At 40.9% G+C, this 23,786-nt stretch overlaps 1 protein-coding gene across 2 annotated transcripts; it reads left to right on the top strand.

Moving 5' to 3' along the window:
* Window positions 1-247: 247 nt before the first annotated feature.
* Window positions 248-22,778, top strand: jakmip2 (janus kinase and microtubule interacting protein 2). 2 transcript variants are annotated; one of them, XM_030362339.1, is made up of 24 exons: window positions 248-480; window positions 7,167-7,410; window positions 7,504-7,758; window positions 10,554-10,796; window positions 11,295-11,504; window positions 12,125-12,223; window positions 12,605-12,751; window positions 12,927-13,067; window positions 13,628-13,684; window positions 14,290-14,412; window positions 14,737-14,865; window positions 16,015-16,098; window positions 16,413-16,475; window positions 16,615-16,713; window positions 17,163-17,264; window positions 17,361-17,414; window positions 17,509-17,574; window positions 17,669-17,737; window positions 18,187-18,264; window positions 18,489-18,539; window positions 18,706-18,858; window positions 19,531-19,596; window positions 19,853-19,923; window positions 20,374-22,778. In XM_030362339.1, exons 2-23 carry the CDS (start codon window positions 7,282-7,284, stop codon window positions 19,901-19,903), a joined length of 2,469 nt encoding a protein of 822 aa, XP_030218199.1. In that variant the 5' UTR covers window positions 248-480; window positions 7,167-7,281; the 3' UTR covers window positions 19,904-19,923; window positions 20,374-22,778. The 2 variants fall into 2 exon arrangements, with proteins under 2 accessions (XP_030218199.1, XP_030218198.1); XM_030362338.1 differs by having other exon boundaries at window positions 251-480; window positions 7,163-7,410.
* The last annotated feature ends 1,008 nt before the right edge of the window (window positions 22,779-23,786 follow it).

The raw sequence follows: 23,786 nt of genomic DNA, 5'->3' as shown, positions 1-23,786 counted from the left end.
GAATCAAACATTTCAGTTTCATTTCCATTTATGATAACTGTTGGGATGGACTATTCTAAAGATTTGATCTGCGTCGTGGTGTGTAGTTAGTGAGACACAGCAGTTAATGATCTTTGGGGTTATTCTTCACAAGGAAACCCAGGCGTCATTTTTCTTGTTGAGAATAAACTCCACAGATCCTGAACTAAAAATGGCGCCGTGACCCGGATTCGCCGAGTGCAGAAATCTGTCTGCTAAAACAAAGATACATGCGGACATTTAACTTGCACTAGCACCACCATTCAAGCTACAGCTGGTCAGGAGGTAACCAATGAGCTAATATCACTGCACGGCGGGGAGGGCGGGGTCTAGCGGCAGCATCACCTCCTCTCCACCACAGCCTCTTCGCTCGGGTGCTGCTGATGCTGAGGTGCTACCGGATGCGATGGACACGGTGTTACACACATTAGAACTTCATACATGATGTACATCGATTACCAGGTAAGAAGCTTTATAGCACTTCCCGTTTTAATCTCGAGTTGTAATTATTTTAGTGGATGCGGATTCAATCCCAAATGTCAGGGCTTGAATGAAAAAGTAGGACCAATGGGCCTTTCCCTGAGCCGAATGTATCATCTGTGGTAGGCCATGATCTATAGCCTAATCCACTGTCGCGTTTATGTAAAATAACGAATGAGGATAAAGTGTTGCCGTTGCTTAACAAATGGTCAGAGTGCACAAAGAATGTTATTTCGTAAATGTACAGCATGAATTGGGCCTGCGGCATGATATGCTGTCCGTCTGTCGGAGGTGGATGCTCTTGGCCTGCACAGCGAGCCCTTCGGAAATGACGTGAAGAAATGCCTGACTGCATTTAAGCCATTTGAATCGATTGATGCACACCTAATACAATGCTAAACATGTTAAACACATCTTCTATTGTATTTCGCTATAGTCGCCTATGGTGTTGATGCTAGTTGTGTTTAGCCTGTTTACGCTTTCAGTGCTTTCATAAAGAAAGATGGGCTTTAGAAGCAAATAGTTGATGTAATTACGCCTTTGAGGGATGCCACTACAGATATTTTCATAACATAAACTAGTAGCTTATGCTACTACAGATAGCCCTTGACATTTGCTTAGTAGGCCTATGCTATTATGTTATGGTAGCCTTTATGTTATGTAGCAAATAGCATATTGTTGTCATTCATCACAGCTTTTTATTTTATTTTAATTCGTTTTGTGTACCCTCAAATATATTTAGCATTCTGTCACGCTGTATACGTCAATATGTATTAGTCGCCTACTTGGGCATCAAAAGTCTGCTCTTAACTTCATGATTAACTGTGAAATAATAAGTAAGCCTACAAACACAAACATGGGAATAGGTCAGGTCTACATTGAGATAACCTGGGTTGTTTATTTGTCAGGATCTCTCTCTCGGAAGACTAACTAGCCCATTTATATACCAGTGTGGATTTAAATCAATACACAAATAGACAAACAACAAATACAAAAACTAAACATTGAGTCCATCAATGTCTATTAATGTATGATGCAGAAGCAATTATGTTCTGCAAAGCTACAAAGCTATAGAATAACAATCCTACATATCATCCATACAAAAGTTGTATCCTGTTCTGGGATCTAAAGTTGTTTACCAATCCAAATTTCATCTTCTTCACCCGTGTTTTGGAGAAATGGCAACCCTTCCATTTGGGAATCTAAATTATTTATTAAGGTTGAATACCATTCACATTTGATCAAATTTTGGTACAGAAACGAATTCGGTACCTGTTCCCAATGGTCCCTTATTTTTGGTTCTTTAATCTCTTTGTAATAACTACATTTAATTTCAGTTATAAAAGTAGGTTCAAACTTTTCAATTTCCACATTGTTATTTATTTAGAACATCCCTCTCCCCTCCTAGACCCGTCCACACAACCTCCAGCTGGTCACAGTCTGTCCCCATAGCTTTTGATTCACTCTGGCGGGCAACCACCTCTTCTGCCCTGGGGTGATGGGTGTTACTGCTGGGGCTGTCACTGGGACATGAGGGTAGGCTAGGCTGAGAGTCGTACTGGGTGACCTGTCAGTGAAAGCACGACTGTAAACATCATGTCTCATCAGCTGTTAACTGATGATGGTTAAAACAACAATAATATATTTAATAAAAATATACTGTATATTATGCCTAGCAAAGTGCCGTGTTTGTGGAAACAAACCAAAATCTGTTTAATATTATCTTTCACGCTATTTTTAATGTTTTGTGATCATGTTTAAGCTATCAGGCAGGACCGCTAACCGATACATTTATGGCAGGGGTGTCTTCTTTTATAAGGCCAAATTTGACGGTATGTTTATTTTCATAATAATCTTTTTTTCTTGTAATGTAACCAAATGAATGCCACTCAGTCACAAACAAAAAATAAATAAATCAGCCTTTTTTTAACATCTGGAGTCAGATAACAGAACAAACTGTATGGAATACCTTAAACTTCCATGAAGTTGATAACAAAAGTTTAGAAATCTTAACAAATCAAAACCAGCAGTTATTAGCCAAAACTTTTCCAAAAGTTGAATACAACAAGGGCCATAAGTCCAAGTCCATATATTTATAACTGCACTTTTGGATTTTCACTGTTAAAAGTGGCAGATGTCATTTAGACACTCAGAATTTCAGAATGACCTAGAAACAGGTATCTTACTGATACTAATGAGAAGGGTGATACTGAGATCTGGATTCCAGTAGACTCGTCAGGTCTGGTTTGAGGGCAGTGGTTGAGATGTGTAAAATGTCACGTAGGTGGAATACATCTGTGTAGGTGAAATTAAATAGTGTGTCCACATCTAAACATCTCCAGGAAGCGTCGGCCCTCACTGTCAACTATCCTCTTTTAATTTACAGGTGCCATGGCTTAAATGAGAGGGGTTCACAGCAAGATCACAGAGCCTACAGAGTTAGACTAGTGCTGCCATGCGGTGAAAGGCGAAATTCAGAACTTTTTTATGAGTCTGTGCTGTCAATCAGAAGCTGTGGGCCCTATGAAATCTGATGGTGGGTTGGACTTTGGACATGCCAGATTAATTGTGCGATCAGCCGAATATCGATTAAATGTGGAAGTAGGACAAATAGACCTCTTAAGTATAAGTCCCGCCTCCAAGGCTCCCGGTGTCCTCTGTCAAATAAAAGTCTATGGGAAATGACATGGCGTTTTTGAATAACATACTCACGTTTTGAACTACACACTTTTTCCATCTAGTTTCCGCTGGGTTTTTGAATTGTCGATGCCGTTAAAGTAGTTAACTATTATGAAGAAGCATTATGCTAACATGGATCTGCGCAGACGTCAAGACTCTCCAAGTCAAGGTTGCATAGCAACAGCAATGTTTCATAGTTTGTCTTCACCGAAATGGAGTTCAGTGGCACCAGAGCCCGCCTACGAAAGTGGCACCAACGCTGCTCTTTCACTTGTAAAATCGATTCAATCGATCGAAATCTCAATAACAACCAATTCTTGTCACGGTCAAACGAAAAGGTTAAATCGTGGAAAAAAAGGCTGAACCTCGCCGGCGATTAAGTTTTATAGACCAATGAAAACACGCGTAAAAAGTCCATCACGTTAAGTTGTGACTGGTTGCGAGCAAGATCATCTACTCCCTCCTCCCTACTTCATGACGTATGAAGTCTGCGCAGATCAGTACTAGCTCCCGGTTAGCATTAATAAACCTTTACTATTTTAATGGCACCGACAATCCAAAACCCCAGTGGAAACTAGATGGAAAAAGTGTGAAGTTCAAAATGTGATGCAGCTTTTACTTCCTCACCACCTTTAGAGTATGTTATGTACGATCATTCAAAAACGCCATGTTATTTCCCATAGACATTTGACCGATGGAACCGGGAGCCTTGGAGGCGGGACTTATTCTTCAGAGGTCTATATATTGACCAATACAGGCCAATATAGATTGGCCTACTCCTAAGGCCAATCTTTAATGGCCTACAATTCATATCGAAATCCTAATCCATACAGGCTAATCCATCTATGCTAAGGAGCTTATTTCGTGGGCGAGTTCTTCAAATGTTCAAGTTCATTATATTCTCCTTCAGCGTCCACTGGTAGGCAGTAAATGTGGAAGGCAGTTCAAATGACCAGCGTATGCACCCAACATGTTCCTGCTCAGCCTCCTGAGCATATAGAAGGCACTATTCAACGTTGATGATACAGCTGCAGTCCTTTAACGGGCTAGCACAGTTGGATCTGTGTATCATTATATGTATGTTGTTGTTGTACATCCTTGCACTTAAAAATAGTACTTAGCATTAGGGATTGGCATTTTAAGAAATTTCCTTGATCGATCATCGATAGCAATTATTGATTTAATAGTTACTTTTTCTATAGGCTATTTAAAAAAAATCCATTGGTAGAAATACAAAATACAGCATGTTTTTTTCAATTAGCTCTTAAAAATGGGAAACAATTCAAAATGAAAAAGTCTGTATTTCAGAATAAGAACTTATTGGCAACAAAATCATACAAGCCAGTTTAAGTGATGAACTACTTGAAAATAATAATAAATGTAGGCCTATGCGGTGCTCGTAAAAGCCGAACAATTAGCCTATGCTGCTGTTAAACGTTTGGAAACAATTCAAAAAGAGAAAATCTGTACTCCAATTCCAATAAGAACCAAGGAACGGCTTGGTTGTTCCGTTCTCAAACTATGTGACACAACATCCTTTTGATCGATAAAAATATTGCGTGATCGAGTAAATTCTTAAAGATCAATGATCTATGATCGATCATTCCTATCCCTACTTAAGATTGTGTAGCATCTTATCTTAGCTATCATTGTTGTGTAGGAGAATGGCTTAACCTAACAATTGTTAGTGCTATAGTTTTTTTTACGATATTTATTAACACATTTGACAATAGGACAGCTTACCGCATGCAATTTTAATTAATAGGGCTCTGCCAGATTTTTAATAATGGTCTGATCTTGCAATTAAAATCAATTAACCGTCATGACCGTTGTCAACCCAAAGATTTCTGCGTCAAACTCCTCTCTGCTTCCCTTTAAATAAGGGCTCTGTGTTCACACGCTGCCTTCGACGTTCCCGAGCAGAGCGGGGGAGGGAAGAGGAGAAACTGCTTGGGTTGTGAATTTGGCTTGTTGATTATCTAATTGGGCTGGCCCCAATACATAAATTCAAGATGATAGGGAGGTTTTCTGTATGGATATTAATTACATTTGTGGAGACCAAAGAGGCAGAACCGTGTTTTTAATCAACTGATCGCCAGTGTCTTTCAGAACCACACATCTGCCCGAGTCCGACTCGGTCACACATCTGTCCGAGTCCGACTCGGTCAAGTCAGGACTTCAATGTTCTGTAGACGCACAGCTTACATAGTATGAGAGTGCACCTTCTTCCAATATTCTCAAAGCAAAAAGGTTTGACATTGTGTACGTTCAATTCACCCGAACAGAAAAGGAAAAAAACATCACAACCTTTACTAATCATGTTCATTAAATTACCAACCAGCAGGTTGAGCCTTTTACTATCTTTGGACCTTGTTTAATCATTGAAATAGCTGCTAATACATTTCTTATTAAAAATACTTCTAAGCCCAGTTATCACCAACCAAAGATGGTACCAGAAGATGTTGATAATGTTGTCAACAATTTTAGGAAAATCTAACCATTTTTATGTACAGTCCCCTATTTTCAGGGTCTCAAATGTAATTAAATTATAATATATATAATTAATAAATTAGCATAATCCTAAATACAATTTCAATTTGTGTTCATTTGTAGAGAGTCCATTGCAGGCAGTGACTGCCTGAATCTGGAACCAGGCTTTGACTCCAGTCTTCGGTTGTTGTTTGTTTGTGGTTCTTTTTTGCCTTTCATGTTGTCTTCAACAAGTGAAATACATGCTTAATCGGGTTGGGATGAGGAGATTGACTCGACCATTGAAGGATATTCCTTTTTTGCCTTAAAAAACTCCTTGGTTGCTTTCCAGTATGTTTTGGGTCATTGGCCATCTGTACTGTGAAGCACCGTCCAATCAACTTTGCTGAATTTGGCTGAATTTGAGCAGACAACATATCCCAAACACACTGCTTTTGTCTTCTGTCCCAGATCATGAGCCGTTCAAAGCCTTCTCTATACTTTTTCAGATTCCTTAGGTTTTCCCAGCTCATACTCCTAGATAACAGACTTTACCAGCTTGACGGGTGCACCTCATTCAACAATCTTAGGGGGCGATGAGTCTATTCTTTTTGGATTGTGCAGCCTCGTGCCCTTCAGGCCCCTCGTGTGACCATTAATGGTCCTTCCCACTTTTAAGCTGGATGTGAATTACAATAACATTTTCTCCCAGAGCATATTTTCTTAGCCAATTGGATTTTAAAGTGGGGGTATCCTGGCGCACTTTAGCCGCTTATTCTACTACGTGGCAGGGTAGAGGTTCAACATTCACAGTTTTAACATGTCTGTAAAGACAATCACCCCGCACAGTTTTACAGATGTTCATGCAAACAAATAAAAGTGCAAATATTTCTGCAACATCCAACCAGTCTGCACAATTATGTCAACAGAGGCTCCCATCCGTGTTTACCACATAATACATAATGCATACACACGATAACACCAATTGGCCACCAAGAGAGAAATCCTGAAACTTTCCCCGTTATCACTACGGCCTGCTTCGGTCAGATGGCACAGCGGGCGGTCTGTAACTCCTTCAAATTTTTGTTCACCTTGTATATATATATAAGTGATTTGCAAAACATAGCACATCATGAACACAGTTGAGTCTTCCTCTATAATCCCATTCTATCCCATTCCTTATTTTCAGTTGAGGTTTTATGAAACTTTGCCTGTATCGATGGTTGAGTAGAGGGATGAAGCTTTTGCCTGTTGAGAATTGTCAACGCATTTAAGGTACTTCTCGTGTTGATAAACCATTAAATGTCAGATAAAATTTGTAAACTATCCATTAACTGCCATTATTTGAACATGCAACAAGACCTGAAACCAAATCATCCGAAGTGTGTTGTCCTTCCTACTACGCGTCTGCCTGTATCATTGATCTCCTTGCCTACTATATATTCATCTGTGTCTCTCTCCCACACCTGCTCTTTCTCTCTCCTGTCCCCTCCTCTCCTCTCCTCTTCTCTGCCAGCCAGGGCGTCTACTAAGATAATGAGGAAGAGGAGAAACTGGAATTCTTTCAAGAGCCTCGGAACGATTCTGTGAAGTCTCAATGAAAGCGGCGGTGGTACTTCACTAGTCTTCCAGGACATGGCTAAGAAAACGCGTGCAAAGGGCGAGAAGCCTGAAGCGCTTATCTCTGCCCTACAGGCGGCCAATGAGGACCTCAGATCCAAGCTTACTGACATTCAGATAGAGCTCCACCAGGAAAAATGCAAGGTAGGATCCGACCAAAACATTCATTCACTATCAACAAAAATCAACACAACATTCATTCACATCACCTCCACTTTCCCCCCCCCCCCCGTCCAGGTGACCAAGCTGGAGCGGGACAAGGTGCAGGAGGTGAAGCGGGTGCGGGAGCAGGAGCAGCACCGCCACACGGCCACGCTGACAGAGCAGCGGGCCAAGTGGCACGAGGAGAAGCAGAAGGAGGTGCAGGCGCTGCGGGAGGCCCTGACGCGGCAGCACGAGCAGGAGCTGGCGCGCCACGCCAAGATCAAGGACCAGGAGAGCCAGCGGCTGAAGGCTGCACTCAACGCCATGCGCGACGGCAGCGGCGAGAAGGTGAGGGCCTTGCCTTAAATCATGGTTCACTATTTCATTTTGACTTGTTAAACCACTAAAATCTATATTGTGTCTAGCCGCAGTGTTTCCCGTGCATAGACCAATGTGCGGCGCAGCGCCACAGAATCAACACCGAGCGCCACAAATTGATTCCGCTTCTTTTTACTTTATTTTGCGATTTTCGAATATAAATATCGTTTCGTTCATTCATCTCCTCACAGCACTCTTTCTCCCCGTCATTCTCGTTCACAAACGCATGATTACGCACAAGAACATGCACAGAGACAAGCGCACGTTCATGCCATGCCAGTGGTGCGCGGGTACACTTATAAACGGCTGATACACCCGCTCTTCCTCTCAAAGCGCCTAGGAAAGGAAAACGCGAAGCAGCGGGATATTTGGCACAGAGAAGACTGTCAGCGACCGTTTTACCAAAGTTTAGCATCATAAACTGTGCCCAAAATTATTGTTAACTCAGAAAAGATAATGTTAGACCTTATGAACTTAACGTTATTGATATTGTACATCCCTCACCCTAAGTCTGCATAGATAAAGTTGGTAACGCAGCAAAAGATGTGATTAATATGAAATGCCGTTATAGTTGAGATAAGCTACGGTGTTAGACTGGGTACCCTCAGCCTGTTCTGCTGGCGATTTGATTTTTCTCTGCAGCAGGGGCTGGAGAGCAATACATTTCATTCTGTTTCCAATCCACTTTTACTGGAGCCAATCACCAAGCTGGCTTTTCCCCCTGGCGCGCTATTGGCTGGTTTAACACAATGAAGACAGGGAAGCGATGGTTGCAATCGGAAGCAATCGTTGGTCTGGTTGAAGGACTATTATTATTTTTATTATTATATTTATATTGTGAATATTTCGAAATGCTTTAAGCTATTGATTTTGTTTAACCAAAAAAGTTAAATACAAGAACAGGTTGATATTGGTTGAGGTAGTTCTTGAGTTCAGCATTTAAAATAAAAACCTCTAGCTTTATTTTTAAAGATTGCCACTAAAATAGGCAAACATTTAGGTAAGAACTAAACTTTAACATCAATTTTGGTCTTCCTCCAACATAAAGTCCAGGTCTTTGTATGAGCAAACCAATTATACTGGCCTGCCGTGTAATCCATGGAGTTAGGGCAAGGAATGAAACCAGGCAGTGTTCTTATAAAAAAGGTCTCTCAAAGAACTTACGTTAAAGAATTAAGATTGAGCTGAATATTTCGAAATGCTTGTAGCTTTAAAATTGTCTCATCAGGTGACAATCGATAAGCATAAAGGTGTATATTTAACATGGCAGCTTCAGAAAGTGTGTGTTTGAATGCCTCCCACTGCACAGTGCACACACTCTGCATACACCCAGATGACTGACTCCACCGACCTCCACGGAACCTGACACTCCCCCTCTGGCGCCAGGGGGGCACCACACATTGCTACCTGGTCTGTGGGAAACACTGAGCCGGGAATGGCTAGAGAAGCACACTTGCTTCAAGATATATTTGTATTCATACAATGTATCATTTGCATTCATACAAATATTCAGTTCACTGACTACAGGTAGTCAGTCCGTTTAAAGTTAGACACTAGTTGGCTTACAAAAAAAAGTTGTTGAAAAGTGTATGAAAAGGGTTTCCAAGTGAGATCTGCATGATTTCTCGAGCACTGATATATGTACACCAACCCTGTTTATGGAGAAGCAAAGTCCGCCCCTCCGGTTTTATTCCGCTTAGTTATTTGACCCGGTTGTCTCTGAGTAGCTGGAAGCCCGGTCGATGGAGTGGGCTGGACGTCTGCCCAGTGGGTAGTTGGAGGTTTGGGAGTTCTTCTCTGCCTAATGCGAGACAGTGCTGAAGACCAAATGAAGAAACAACAACACAGCGCGGCAGAGCACAGACCCCAGGCTGCCGTCTGCCATAACATTTTGAAATGATCCAAAAGGAAATAGACATACTTTAAACTCCTTTTAGTTTTCTGTGTTGAGAGAAATGTCAATATTATAAATATTGTATGACATTCTTTTTATAACCCTTTTTAAGTTAAAGTTAGTTAAAGCTACCACAGTCAAACTTTATTTAACTATTTACGGGATTACATTCGAAAACATTTCCAAACTTGCCCTTCGAAAGGGTCTTTCAGCTGGATATCTTTAAGGGCGCTTAGACAATGAAAGACAGAGAAGAAACATATTTTATTTGTCCTTTGCTATGCTGGTCTCTTATTAAAAATCTAAATCCTTTTTCACCTGGTCCTGTGATATTTATGCACCTTCTTACCTTCCAAGTCTAAAGCCAGTTATGGACTTGAATTAAACTATGAGCTCCTTATGGCTGTTCGCAGAGCAGGGACTTCAGGAGATTAGTGAAAAATAATTCATTATATGCATTGAAGGCATGAATGTTCAAAACCCCATAAAATCATAAAAAAATCATCAAAGACCACAGCAACCCAGGCTATAGACTGTTCACACTGCTACCAAAGCAGACAGGCAGGGACTACCAGACTCACAAACTGTTATTATCCCCTGGCCATCAGGCTTCTCAACCAGCAAACTTAAACTCTGATACCTGAACATTCCAGTAGGCTCTGTCAATTTTGCACCCCTACACTTGATATTGATGCCAGTGCTTTATTTAATTATTGAATTGTTCAATTATTTGAATGTTGCTATTGTTGATATTGTCGTGTATATTTTGCTATTTGGTTTTGCTTTACTACGCAGTTGTTGCTTGCCTAGTCCTAAGAATTTCACAGCCCAGTATGATCCCGTGACCCTTGTTGTCCCCTCCATCCTCCAGGTGCGCACAGCCCTGACCCTGGAGGCCAAGGAGGACGCGCGGCGCTTCTTCGACCAGGAGCGGGTGAAGCTGCTGCAGGAGATCGTGGAGCTCAAGTCCACCAAGAAGCAGACGGACGAGGCCCTGAGCAACATGATCCAGTCGGACAAGATGAAGGCGGGCGACCTGCGCGTGGAGCACCAGCAGCACCAGGAGCAGATCTCCAAGATCAAGTGGGACTGTGAGAAGGACGTCCGCAGGCTGGTGGGCGCACACACACGCACGCGCGCGCGCGCGCGCACACACACACACACTCCACTGTGTATGCGTCCCGAGTCCTAAAGTCCGAAACTCTAATCCCACGCTTGTTTGTTGCTATATGCGCGCAACGTAGGCATGTGACGTCTGCTCGAAAAGATAGGTCAATAAATAATTCATGAATATAAAACGATGTCCACCATATAGCAAAATCCATATCATTGCACAACATTAAACCTTTAGTCACGTTCATCCTGGTATAGTGCCTACCCCTAATATAAATAATTGTCAACATTTAAACATAAAGCACAAATTTCATTATCACAATGTATACTGACCCAAATCAACAATGTTAGACCTTTTTCAGCTATAGAGTTGGCTCAACTTTGCTTTATTGGCATGGAGGCCATAAAAAGACCCTCTACCATGAGCTTGCTGGCAGTGAAGTGACCAAACCTAGCGAACAGATGAGCTAACTCATTGTTTTCCGCTCCCCCGTCACAGGTGGATGAAATCAAGTCCAAAGACCGCTCCATCTTCTCCCTGGAGAAGGAGCTGGAGTCGACGTCAGGCTACCTGCAGAAGCTGCAGCTACAGAAGGACGCTCTGGACGAGCAGCTGTTCCTGGCCAAAGAGGCCGAGTGCGGCCTGGGCAGCCCCAAGCGAGAGATCCCTGGCAGGGCGGGCGACGGGGCGGAGCACTGCGGCAGTCCAGTAAGGCCCAGTGCCCTCTCTTGCACCACAGCTCCACTGCCCCACACTGTGGGGGGGGGGGACAAGCACATGGGGTTTTAATGTATTGCACTAGTCTGTGAACCAAACGTTCCTTAATTATTTCATGACATCGACGTGCCTTTTAGAGGCATATATTCTTTGATTTTGCACACACCTTCGGTCGAGGCGTGGCTCATATAAGAAGACACCAAACTCATAATCTGCCTATAGTTATGATATTGCCCACACAGCGTTGTTGTTTTTTTCAGACTTTAGGCAGTTCTCTTTACTCAATGTGTTTGGATCCTGTTAAAAGAAGGATAGATAATGATGTTTGTTTGAGCTTTCCATGTGACTGATCTTGCCGTTCTCTGCTTGGCACAATGAATAACATTGCGTTTCTACATTGCATTCACTTCTAAGGGTCTTCTGATTATGACAAACGGCTGCCCTCTAGGCTAAATAGCCCAAGTCAACATTTGTATATATCATCTAAATAAGAGATTAAAAACCATTAGAATGTGTTATAGTTCTACATATTGTGTAACTGTTATACCGGGACAGGTAGTCTTGCCTTTTCTTTCTCTGTATATCCACTAAATGTCTTGTCATCACACCAGGACATGAGGAGAAACCAGCGTCGAACGGCTGAACTCAACTCAACGATACGCAAGCTGGAAGACCGCAACTCACTCCTAGTGGATGAGAGGAATGAGTTGGTATGAGCCATTCTTTATCCATGGATTGAGTTGTTTAGCGTGGCTAATGACTACTTTTTTTTCTCTTCGTTGGTACATTGTATTAAGAAACATATGGAATGTATAAGCTACAGATTGATAATATGCCATGTAATATATGCTATTTCTGGAATCGCATTTTATCAGTTCCTTGATTCTGTCAGTTGTTACTTATTTCCTTACATACAAGACGCCTGATGTAATTCACACATACAGTTGTATTCAAAAGTCTTATCCAGTAACGCTGACAGCAAGGACCAAAATTGTTGATGGTCCCAGCTGTCATTGGAAAATTGTCATTCTTAAATATTAAAGCTTTATTGTGAAAAGCTTTGTGCTCAAACTGTATTTGTCTTTCACCAGCTGAAGCGAGTGCGAGAATCAGAAAAACAGTGCAAGCCGCTGCTGGACAAGAACAAGCTGCTGAACAAAAGGAACGACGACCTGACCCAAACCATACAGAAACTAGAAGATAAGGCCAAGAGCCTGGCCAAAGAGAACCTGGACATGGTGTGTGTCTGGAGGAACCACAAGTCTGCTTTTGTTACTTAACCTCTTAATCCCAAGAGTGCCCCGTATACGGGCAAAGCCCCTCCCCCCTACGGCAAAGATGTTGTAAGGAATTTTATGCATGAGACATTTCGTATTTTGTCAACAAACGTTGTGTCCCATGCTGTCTCTGCAGAAGGAGAGGATGAGCTCCCACGCTCCGCTGAAGAAGCTCAAGTCTCTGAATGACCTGGACCAGGCTCACGACGAGCAGGAGCTGGCCTTCCTCAAGCTGCAGGTCCTGGAGCAGCAGACCATGGTGGACGAGCTCACCAGAGTGAGTGCAGAGCTCCACGTATTGAGTTTTGCTTGCAATAACAACAATAGTTTCTGCTACGCAAAACGACCAATGACAAGAAAGTAAGAAGGAAGGTTAATGGATGGATGATTTGGGGCCTGCTAAATCCGTAGGAGCCCTATTGTATTTGTTATTATTATTATTAGTAGTGGCAGTAGTTGTAGTGATAGTAGTAGCAGTTATATATGATTACTTCCAGTAAACCTGTTTTTAAGGCATACAAATGCCATTTTAACAAGGTCTCAACAGTGCTCCTCTTCAAAATATAGTCTGATCTGCCCTTTGAGTTCTACATTTACGTGTAGTGGCATGCTGGGAACAGGACTGGGGGTCGCTGGTTCGAGTCTGACGTCAACCAAACATATTAGGAGACACCACACAATATCAAATTATGTCTGCTTTGATGTATGCATTCGGCCATGGCGCCGTATGTAGGACCCTGATATCATAGCTTGCAACTATATGTTATATAGTTCTATATATGTTATTTCATCACTAATGTACCAATATTTTTTTTGTTCTTTTATTTATTTTTTCAGGATAGAGAAAAACTTCTGAGGAAGAAGAGGCATAAAAGAAGTTCCAGGCCAATAAAGGTAATAAAGCAAGGAAATAAGGCTAAAAGGGAGGGGAATTATTATGTTTCGGTTCACTGTTGACGTGCTTTCCTTTTCAACCGTTGCTATATCTGTTTTATGTTACTGTATTGATATTTAGTTTTGTCTGCTATGTGTAAAGTGTCAATGTCGTCGACTATATTTGAAAGTTAGCATATTTATTTGATAATCAATTGAGTATAAATTTTGTGTAAGTTAAGTATCAGTCAAGTTTCAAGATTGTCTCCCTTAAGTGTCAGTTGACACTTACTTTACATTCCATAATTTTTGCTGTGACCGTTTTCTTAAATTATTTATTTGAGCATTTCACCCTCTGGTGGCGCTAATAGGAACTACATGTGTGTATGTAAAATGTATAAGTTAAGTTCCTGGGATGAAAATCACAGTACACTAAATGTTCCCTACAAACCCACAATATTTTGTTATATATTGTGTTATAATGCATCAACTTTTTATTTTCTATTTATTAAATTAAAATGGGAGCACCTGTAATGTGACCCGATTTCCGCCTAGGGATCAATTAATAATATCTGATTATGATTTCTGATGATCTCCTTAATCTATAAATGTCTTTTCTCACACAGAGGCACATCGTGGTGGACACATTCTTCGGCTATGACGAGGAGTCCATGGACTCTGAGACCTCCTCCGTGGCCTCTTTTAGGATGGAACGGACCCCTGCTACCCCTGATGAAGACATGCACCAGGTAGCGAGGACGCCCATCCTCACCTTTCCAGCTGGGCTTTCATGTCGCTGGTTGTTGTGGGATCTTAATGCTTCACAGTAGAATCATAGGCATGAATGATTATGATTTTTATTATTTTCGTTTTCTATTTATAAAAAACTCTATGCATACATACATTTATTATTTAGAATGGGAATGCCTGTAATGTGACCCAATTTCTGCCTAGGGATCAAGAAATAATTTCTAATTATGATTTCTGATGATCCCCTATGATTATGATATTACGATGGTATGCTTTGTTTCGCTAAAGAGAGAGTGTGTGTGTGTGTGTGTGTGTGTAACCAGGGTTTGGCCAATGAGGAGTCGGAGCTGCGGTTTCGCCAGCTGACCAGGGAGTACCAGGCGTTACAGCGAGCCTATGCGCTGCTGCAGGAACAGAAAGGAGGCTTACTGGATGCAGAGATGGAGGCCAAGGTAACACCATGCAGCAGTATAGAGAAATAGGGTGTTGCAACAGCTATGTGTTGGAATTTGTTGCATTTATAGAGCTTTTAAAGGTTACCAAAAGCGCTCTTTATAAAGAGTGTGTGGGTATGGGTACGGTGGGGTGCTGACCACACCTCATCCACTACTAGTGTGTAGCACCCCCCTGTGCTAACAGCTCAGGAGGTATAGCTGGTTGGCTGGCAACCACAAGGTTGTTAGTTTGATACCCGGCTCCTCCTAGCTGCGTATCGAGGTGTCCCTGAGCAAGGCACCTTACCCTAACTGCTCCCGACGCGACGAGTTGGCTTTTGCCTTGCATGGCCGTCGTAGTGTTAATGTCTGCATGTGTGGGTTTAATGTCAGTTAATATTGTAAAGTGCTTTGGATAATAGCGCTATTAAATGCAGTCCATTTACCATTTACAAAGGTAGGCATGTTCGTACAAGAGCAAGGTTGGCACTTTGTCCAGGACACAAAGTGTCAAAACTTTTAACCATTTTCTAATTGATATCTCGATATAAGAAGCTGATTCTGGTTACCGTGTTGTCTATACATCAGTTGTAACATTATCTCTTTATGGACCGCCCACAAAACAGTTCACCTGTAGTGCAGACATTTACAGCTATTTGCTGGAAAATTGTCTCAACTACAATGATAACAATGCTAATGAAAAAAATAAATTATATACCGACACCGATATGAAAATAATAAAGGATATCTTGTTATAATATGCTACTTTGCCAATCAGTCTCCATTGCCACTTAGAGACTACAACCTTTTATACATTTTTTTATTTTTATATTATATTTATTTTTATGCTTTATTAGAGAGTGAGATAGAGAGGAAGGTATGGGAGATAGAGGGGAGATCATGCAGCAAATGACGACGGGCAGGATTCAAACCCGGATCGCTGCGCTCAGGACTGAGCCTATATAGTACCCAGTGAGTCACCTGGGTGCCCTAAAATATCTACCTTTGAAAAATCTGGGAGATCATGGTCTAAATCTTTCCGTACCACGATAACAAAATCTGTGAATAAAACTGAACTTTAAATGTCTGGCTATTTGTACATTTTGAATCGAGTGGAGGGGTGCTTGGTATTTGCGTCATTCCTGTATTGTTGTTCTGTCCTTTCAGGCCCAAGATCAGCTCCAGGCGGACACTCTGCGCTACAAGGCCAAGATAGAGGACCTAGAGAACGAGCTGAACCTCAAAGGGCAGGTGCGATGCATACCACACACACATAGGCACACACAGCTACACAACAAAACAAATGTACAATAGTCAGTGCACTAAGAAGAAAATTATTATGGAAGCCCCTATAATCCCATTGCTGATTTGTCTTGGATCAAATATGAATGAACAATAACAATAAGTGAATAAAGGAATAATGGGCCCCTGGTCAAACCGTTTTTTATCTGGAGGTCGTTGTTTCTCTATGTGATTTGAATTGAAAACTTTTTTGTTTTCAATTTTTGAAACCAATGTTAATGATTGCATTATTCTGATCTGGTATGTATATCGTGTCCCCTCAGGACTCGAAATGGGTGGAAGAAAAGCAGCTGTTCCTGCGTCGGAACCAGGAGCTTCTGGATCAGGTCAATCTCGAGTGATTTTGTCATTTTATTGTTGGATCTGTTGTTAAGACGCTCACACTAGACAAAATCAGTCCTTCCTTTTTATAAAAAGGCTCCCTATTTCTTTCCCTCTTTTTGTCTTTCTCTTTCTCATGTGCAGATGGAGAGGACAGAGAGTGATTCCAGCCGGCTTCAGCAGGAGCTTCAAGACTCCAAGGATCAGAACGAACTCTTGGAGTTCAGGATACTGGAGCTGGAGGTCAGACCGACAATAGTCCAATTTGAAATGTTCATTCTTCTAATTATTGACAAGCGTCTTGTGACCAGAGCATTTTATATTCAACATCCCTACAAAGTTTCTCTGTTGTGAAAAAAACCTGCAGTGACCTACATTCCTGATACTTTGTATGTTATAAACATATGTCCTCCATGATCTTTAAGAAGTGGACTCTTAGAGGAGGTGGGGCTACCTTAGGCCAGACGTCTAAAGTTCATCCAAATCAGACTATAGGGGGTCTACAGCGATCAATTGAAGATGAAAACAAAGCATAAGTACAAGACCCATCGTTATCAACCTTATAAGGATTTGTATAGGGTTAGCACCTAAAAACACTGCTTGCAGCTTTAATTATCATTATTCTGATTGATTTCAGAAATGTTATAATGTCTGATCAGCACCTTTATCTAACCTTTAATTTATTCATTCAGGAGCGTGAAAGGCACTCCCCTCCCTTCAACCATCTGCGGCTGCATCCCTTCTCTGAAGGTGTCAGCGCGCTGCAGATCTACTGCATGAAGGAAGGAGTAAAGGTACCACCCAACTCTCGCCAAAGTATACTCAAGCAGGAAAAAACATTTCTCATCTAATCGTGATCTCAATTTGCCTGCCTTCGCTCTTCTCCCCAGGACGTGTGCATACCTGATCTCATCAAACTGCTCGATATTCTCGGAGACAACGGAGTAAGTTGAGCTGTTGCTGTTTGTGTTTTGTTACGTACAAATAATGCATTTATTAAAACTCAATAAAATGCGAACCGATTTTTTTTTTCTCCAGAATCTACGTAATGAAGAGCAGGTGGCCATTATTCAGGCTAGCACTGTGTTGTCTCTCGCGGAGAAGGTAAGCCCTTACCAATGCATTGAGTTGGGTGAACTACTGGAGAAATAAAACGTTAGCCTAATGCCTTGTTGTCTTGCTGTTTGTCGCCCTCTAGTGGATCCAGCAGATCGAAGGGACAGAAGCGGCACTGCACCAGAAGATGATAGACTTGGAGATAGAGATGGCAAGTCAATGTGACCGAGCAGAGGATAAACGCTGTCAAGGCGTTATAACAAAGCATTCTGTCTTTTTTTTTAAACGGAATAGCCATGGATACTGCATAAAGATTGCACGAATTGCACCAATTCTTTGACTGTTCCTGTTTTCAAGTGATATTTCTACCTTGTTGTTTAGCACTTTATTTGTTTTTAAATATTTGTACATTTAAAATCGCACAAATTTACAGCAACCAACCCCAACAATTGTTCTGCGGTAAACCCTGCAGTCTAACATTCAGCCAGACAGTTGCACTCTCCCACAAATGGATAAATGTTGGTGTTAAAGCAGGGTCCCATTGAATGTATGGGAAGAAAAATCACTGTTATGATGTATCATGTTGTAATTTAGTTAACCAAGCCACACAGATAATACAAATGTATCGCAAGAGTAACCTCTGCTGTTCTTTGTCCGTAGGAAATGTTCTGTAAGCAGAAAGGGTATCTGGAAGAGGAACTGGACTACAGAAAACAGACATTGGACCAGGCCTATTTGGTAAGAGTGTGGGGTGTGCATGTTTGAGTCTTGCTATATTTTGTATTACTAAATGTTTTCATATATATTGAAGTATCGATGAGGTGTTTCTTCCTTTCTCCAATTGATTGACAATGTATTATAATCAATACATTACAACTGTGCACCCTTCAATATTTGTTTGTTTATCAAAGTCATAATGTCATTGCAATATTCAACACATGCATGTATTTTTCCTAAAACAGCAAATCCAGGAGTTAGAGGCCACACTCTACAATGCCCTGCAGCAAGACAAGGTTAGTACAAACATATTCATATCCAACACCTTTCTTGGAGGTGACTTTACATTCGAAAAATCTGTTGAATTTCATCAGATATGACAAAAAACGCTTTTAAAAAAAGAAATGAGTTACCCTATTCTATGCCCTGTCCTGATGTAAGTCGGTTGCTCCCCCCCCCCAGGTGATCAAGTACGGGGAGCCGCTGGACGAGCTGCAGAAGGACGAGCTGCGGACGTCGGTGGAGAAGCTGAGGAGGCAGATGCTCAGGAAGAGTCGCGAGTACGACTGCCAGATCCTCCAGGAGAGGATGGAGCTGCTGCACCAGGCGCACCAGGTGGGGGCGGAGAGACAGGGTGGACGTGGCCCTGTGTGGATGGTGCTATGATGTGCATGTGGAAATGTGGGTCTGTGTGTGTGTGTGTGTGTGTGTGTGTGTGTGTGTGTGTGTGTGTGTGTGTGTGTGTGTGTGTGTGTGTGTGTGTGTGTGTGTGTGTGTGTGTGTGTGTGTGTGTGCTGTTTCATTTTAGGTTCACAACCGTTTTTTGTGAGAATTCTGATGTCACCAAGTTTAAATAAGCATTGTTTAAATAGAAACATATCCAATTGAAGGTGCTCAATTTCATAATAACCATACTATTAAAATAGGTTAATGTATGGAAAATTACAACAAGAGTAAACAATACACCCATAAATATAATAAGAAAAACGAATTAATTGTAAATGGTTATCTTTCTCCCTAGCAGTCATATTATTTGAACTTCCAAAAAATCACCAATTAATCATACAAAAAATGGGTTTACTTAATTGTCTTAAGGTGTGAGTTCTGACTCCAATCTAGATTGACTCCAATCTAGTGGTGCCAATCTACACAACAATATATCACGATCACAAATATATTAATCTGACGAACACTCAATTGTGGGATTGCTACTTATGTATGTCTGTATGTATGGTGTGTGTGTACAAAAGATACCTTGTGTTAACATCTTGGGCAATTTCCAAACAGAGAATCCGTGACCTGGAAAACAAGACAGACATCCAGAGGAGACAAATAAAAGATTTAGAGGAAAAGGTAAATAACACCTGTTATTGTTGTTATTGTCCAATCATTAATAACCAATGTAAAGATATGTTATATATATATATATATATGTTGTGTGTATATACATATATATATATTTATATATAGATATATATCTCAGTCTCTTTATGCTGACTTTGATTGTCTTCTTCTCTTCCTCCCACTATGTGTTTCTCTCTCTGTCCATCTTTCTTTATCCGTCCCTTTCTTTCTCCGTCTTGACTGTCTTCCTCTTTCTCGTCCCCAGTTCCTCTTTCTTTTCTTGTTCTTCTCCCTTGCCTTCATTCTTTGGCCTTGAAGGATGTGTGATTGTGTGAGGTAAGTAGCCCCAAAGAAACATCATGACCATGAGCAGACCATAACAACCCCATTGTTTTTATCGGGGTAATAACCGAGGTATAGCCTCAGCTGGGGTTCAGTACACATAGAAAGTTCCATGCTTGCTCAAAGTGTTCTTTTTCAATCCATCGTCGTAGTGCCCCCTATGGGCTGATTTGTATTGCCTTCAGACTGCGGCCGTCTTTAGTCACACCCTACAATTGTGGAAAGTAAAAGAAAAGTGGCCGGGCGGTTTTGGTATGGCATGCTGATGATCATATTTGCTAATTACTATTGGCTACAGAGAAAACACTACTCACTCATCAAGAATCAAATGTGCTATTTTGCTTTCCAATTTGTTAGTTTTTTTAAATGTCTGCATTTTTACATCTTGGAAAAATGTACAGCCCACCATATATTCTAATGTGTCTCTCTTTCTATTTCTTACAGGTGGTGTGGTACCCTGGAGGATTTATTTATGACTGCCGTATTTATTTTTAATTTTTTTCCGTGGCAAAGTGTGAAATGTTTTCTCCTGTGTCGTATCAGTAGTGATGGCTGTGGGTTCTTTGGTTGTCAGTGGAGGTGAAGTCTGGATCCACACTATGGAAGAAGATAAAGGAGAATAATCTTTTTTTTTTTGGAGGGAGATTTTTCTCTCGCTTCTCTCACACATTCTCACTTTTGCTGTGGAGGACAGACTTTACGGAACTGCCATCTCAGAGAGAAAGGGACTAAAAGCAGTTTCAAAGGGTATGATGAGATATAGACTATACACAACTGTCTAGCTGCATGGTTCCCCATCCAAACACACATGCACCCACACAGTATATAAATAGTGTGTGTATGAAGTATACATACATTTAAACACAAACCAGTATGGGTTAAGTTCTCTCTGCCATGCAGGGTTATAATACACCATTTATACCACATTGCAAGTATGGATGAGTAAATACTAATTGATAGCTTGTACTAACCAGTAGATCACTCTCTCTTGCTCTCTTTATTTTTGAAGGGTTTCGCAGTATTCCTTCTCCTCAAAACATTAATTAGCCAGCTAAGGACTTGAGACTCGGGCCTCTTCCCCATGTACATTGGTACATCTGAAAACATGTGGTATTTGTCCATACGACTAGAAAGAACTGTTTTTAAAAAAATTCACCCTGGAAGGAGTTTTCCAGAAACTTTGTTTTCAGTGACATGAAATGAAATGCCGTTGTGGTGTAGCTGATAATGGTTCAGTATGCACATGGCTAATAAGCATATTGAATTCACAATTTGCCTAAACCAAACAAGCTTTGGATCACATTAAGTTTAAGATTGGCAAAGACATTCCCCTGGCAGCATGTTGTCCAGTGCTTATCCCAGTACTCAGTTCCTTGAAAAGCAGTTCCTGGGAATAAAGATTCCTAGTCCTATGGTTGGAAGCACGGCTCTCTGTCCCTTAAGCTTTATTTAGCCTGCTGCTTGTTGGCACAGTTCTGCCCAAGATGCCTGAAGCCGGTTGTGGACAACAAGGGGTTCACTGACGATAACTTGATGATCGAAGATGAAGTTATGTTGAATAAATGATTACTAAATGGTAGTTACGGTAAAATGTTTCTCCTACATCACAACAGCCTGAAAGGATTAGGTCCAACAGCAATCAAGCTTAGCCAAGTATAGGCTCCAGCTGATAAGGGGAGCAGCAAACAATACATTCTTCATTGCTTTCCCTATATGTAGTCGAGTGTGATCTTGAGCCAATACAACAAAAATGAATTAAATAAAACGAGTAGCCAATAGTTTCGCTATGGTTACGTCTTGAGGATTTGCGATACCCCCTTACTGACTTGGACTTGTCCTTAGCCCTAGTTCAGGTTTCTTATTAGTCATAGAACTGTTTTGATGATGATGATAAGATTATGATTACTTTTTGGTCTTGATATTTTACACCTTACAATCAATTATATTTGGACTCAAAGACTTTAAATGCCACTAGGAGAACAAATTATCCAGACTGAGTACACAGGTTTCGCAGCGCTGAGGAGGGAAAATAAAAGGGAGTACAAAAAAAATTAAAAAGATTGTTGGAGAGAGTGACAATTGTGTCGCAACGATGTTTCACTGATGATCTATTGAACCGCAAACTCCGAATCTGCGGAAGTTCCTCCGTTAATATGAAGCTCTGTGCACCCAAACTCTAATGATCCTCTTTGCTCTAGAAGAAAAACAAAACACGCAACATACAAAAAATAATCGGGCAGATTTTAATCAACTGAAATATCTGGTTAGAGTATGAGTGTGAGAGTGTATGTGTGTGTGTGTGTGTGAATATGATTTTCATTTTTTCTACAACCCCTCCTTCCTCCAGTCAGTTATTGTGAATAGTATTGGAGGGGAGCCCTATTCATTGCGATTGTAATATATACATCTGTTTATATGTACATGTGTCTTGTAGCCTCTCTGCTTTATTCCTGTGACTAGTTGCACCTCTCTTGTTGACGCCTCCGGTGGCTTGAGCAGTTGACACACTTAGCAGTGGTCGTGTTTTGATTGTGTTGATGGCTGCGAAAAGAGGAAATGTACATTTCTTTGACCCTAATGAGTGCAAAAAAACGGGAGTATTGCCTTTGAACTCTTTGAGTCCCCTTTTAACTGTCCTTAATCGCTATGACACATCCTTTCCCAATATTCTGCTATTTTACCATGTAATACTCATACGGTCCAGCGGTTGGTTTAGTTGTACCTGTATTTAATTTCAAGTGAACCCAAGTATCCTCCTTTTTTGCCGTTTTCATTTTTACACTTTCCACATTGTATTTATGCCATTACATTACATGGTTTAATAATATAATGATACTAATACTGAGAAATGGATGAGAGCATTTTTTTGCATGTATTGATGGTTTTATTATTATATTAGGTCTAAAAGATGATAATCTGATGAACCTTCTCCGATTTATTTTTCTTTAAATTCCTCAACCACACCCTTCGCAACTGACATCTGCTATTTTGAAATGAATTAATGCACATTCAAATCTAGCCTTTTGAGACCATCATGTTTAAGTTGAAAAATTAGTGCCTCAGTCTGGAGAGTTAAAACAACAATTGCGGTAACCAGGGGTGTTTCTGAAATATCCGGGGCTTAGCCCAGAGGGAAAGGGAAAATACGCGTGCAGCGTATGCTTTACCTAAATAAACAAAATACACAGTTTATTGTAGCTTTAAATAGCTACCTGACTGCTGGGCTGCTTATCCCCGGGATCCTAAAGTTCCATTCAAGTTATTTCAGAGTAAAGTGAATACAAGTGAGACAGTCCTTACATATATATATGTGTATGTATGTATGTATGTATGTATGTATGTACGTATGTATGTATGTATGTATGTATGTATGTATGTATGTATGTATGTATGTATGTATGTATGTATGTATGTATGTATGTATGTATGTATATATATAATAGGATAGATAATTCACTTGAGGGGGTAAACAGTCTGGTTATGTTTTTAAACCATTTATTCTCTTGACAGAAGGACTATCTAGATTCTAGAAGGACTAGGTTACTTTATTTTGAGATGCCGCCGCAATCCCCATGTTTGTTTCTAGTGTAAAGCAAGCAAAAAAAAAAAGCCTAGTGACGCCACTGGCGGTTACCAGTAAAAGTGCAGAGCAATGAAAACTGTTTAACTCAATAACGATGTTAAAATATAAACATAAAATCTGTAAGCAAGGTCTTTCCCAGAGAAGATGTCCAAGCATACGTCCAATCGGATTTAACAGAAGTGAAGGCGCAAGAGCTTCACAAGTATAATGTAAGGCAACTCCCGTATGTGGAAATCATAACAGCTGAGTAGTCAGCCCTTCAGTTTGCTAACTG

This window comes from Gadus morhua, chromosome 7 (assembly GCF_902167405.1).
Source record: "Gadus morhua chromosome 7, gadMor3.0, whole genome shotgun sequence".
NCBI classification, from domain to species: domain Eukaryota; kingdom Metazoa; phylum Chordata; class Actinopteri; order Gadiformes; family Gadidae; genus Gadus; species Gadus morhua.
This window is presented reverse-complemented; position numbering and strand designations above follow the sequence as displayed.

Coding starts and splice junctions, on each gene's coding strand:
- jakmip2 (XM_030362339.1), top strand. CDS start 7,282: ATGGCTAAGAAAACGCGTGCAAAGGGCGAGAAGCCTGAAGCGCTTATC. Junction 7,411..7,503: donor TCCACCAGGAAAAATGCAAG/GTAGGATCCGAC, acceptor CCCCCCGTCCAG/GTGACCAAGCTGGAGCGGGA. Junction 13,068..13,627: donor TGGTGGACGAGCTCACCAGA/GTGAGTGCAGAG, acceptor TTATTTTTTCAG/GATAGAGAAAAACTTCTGAG.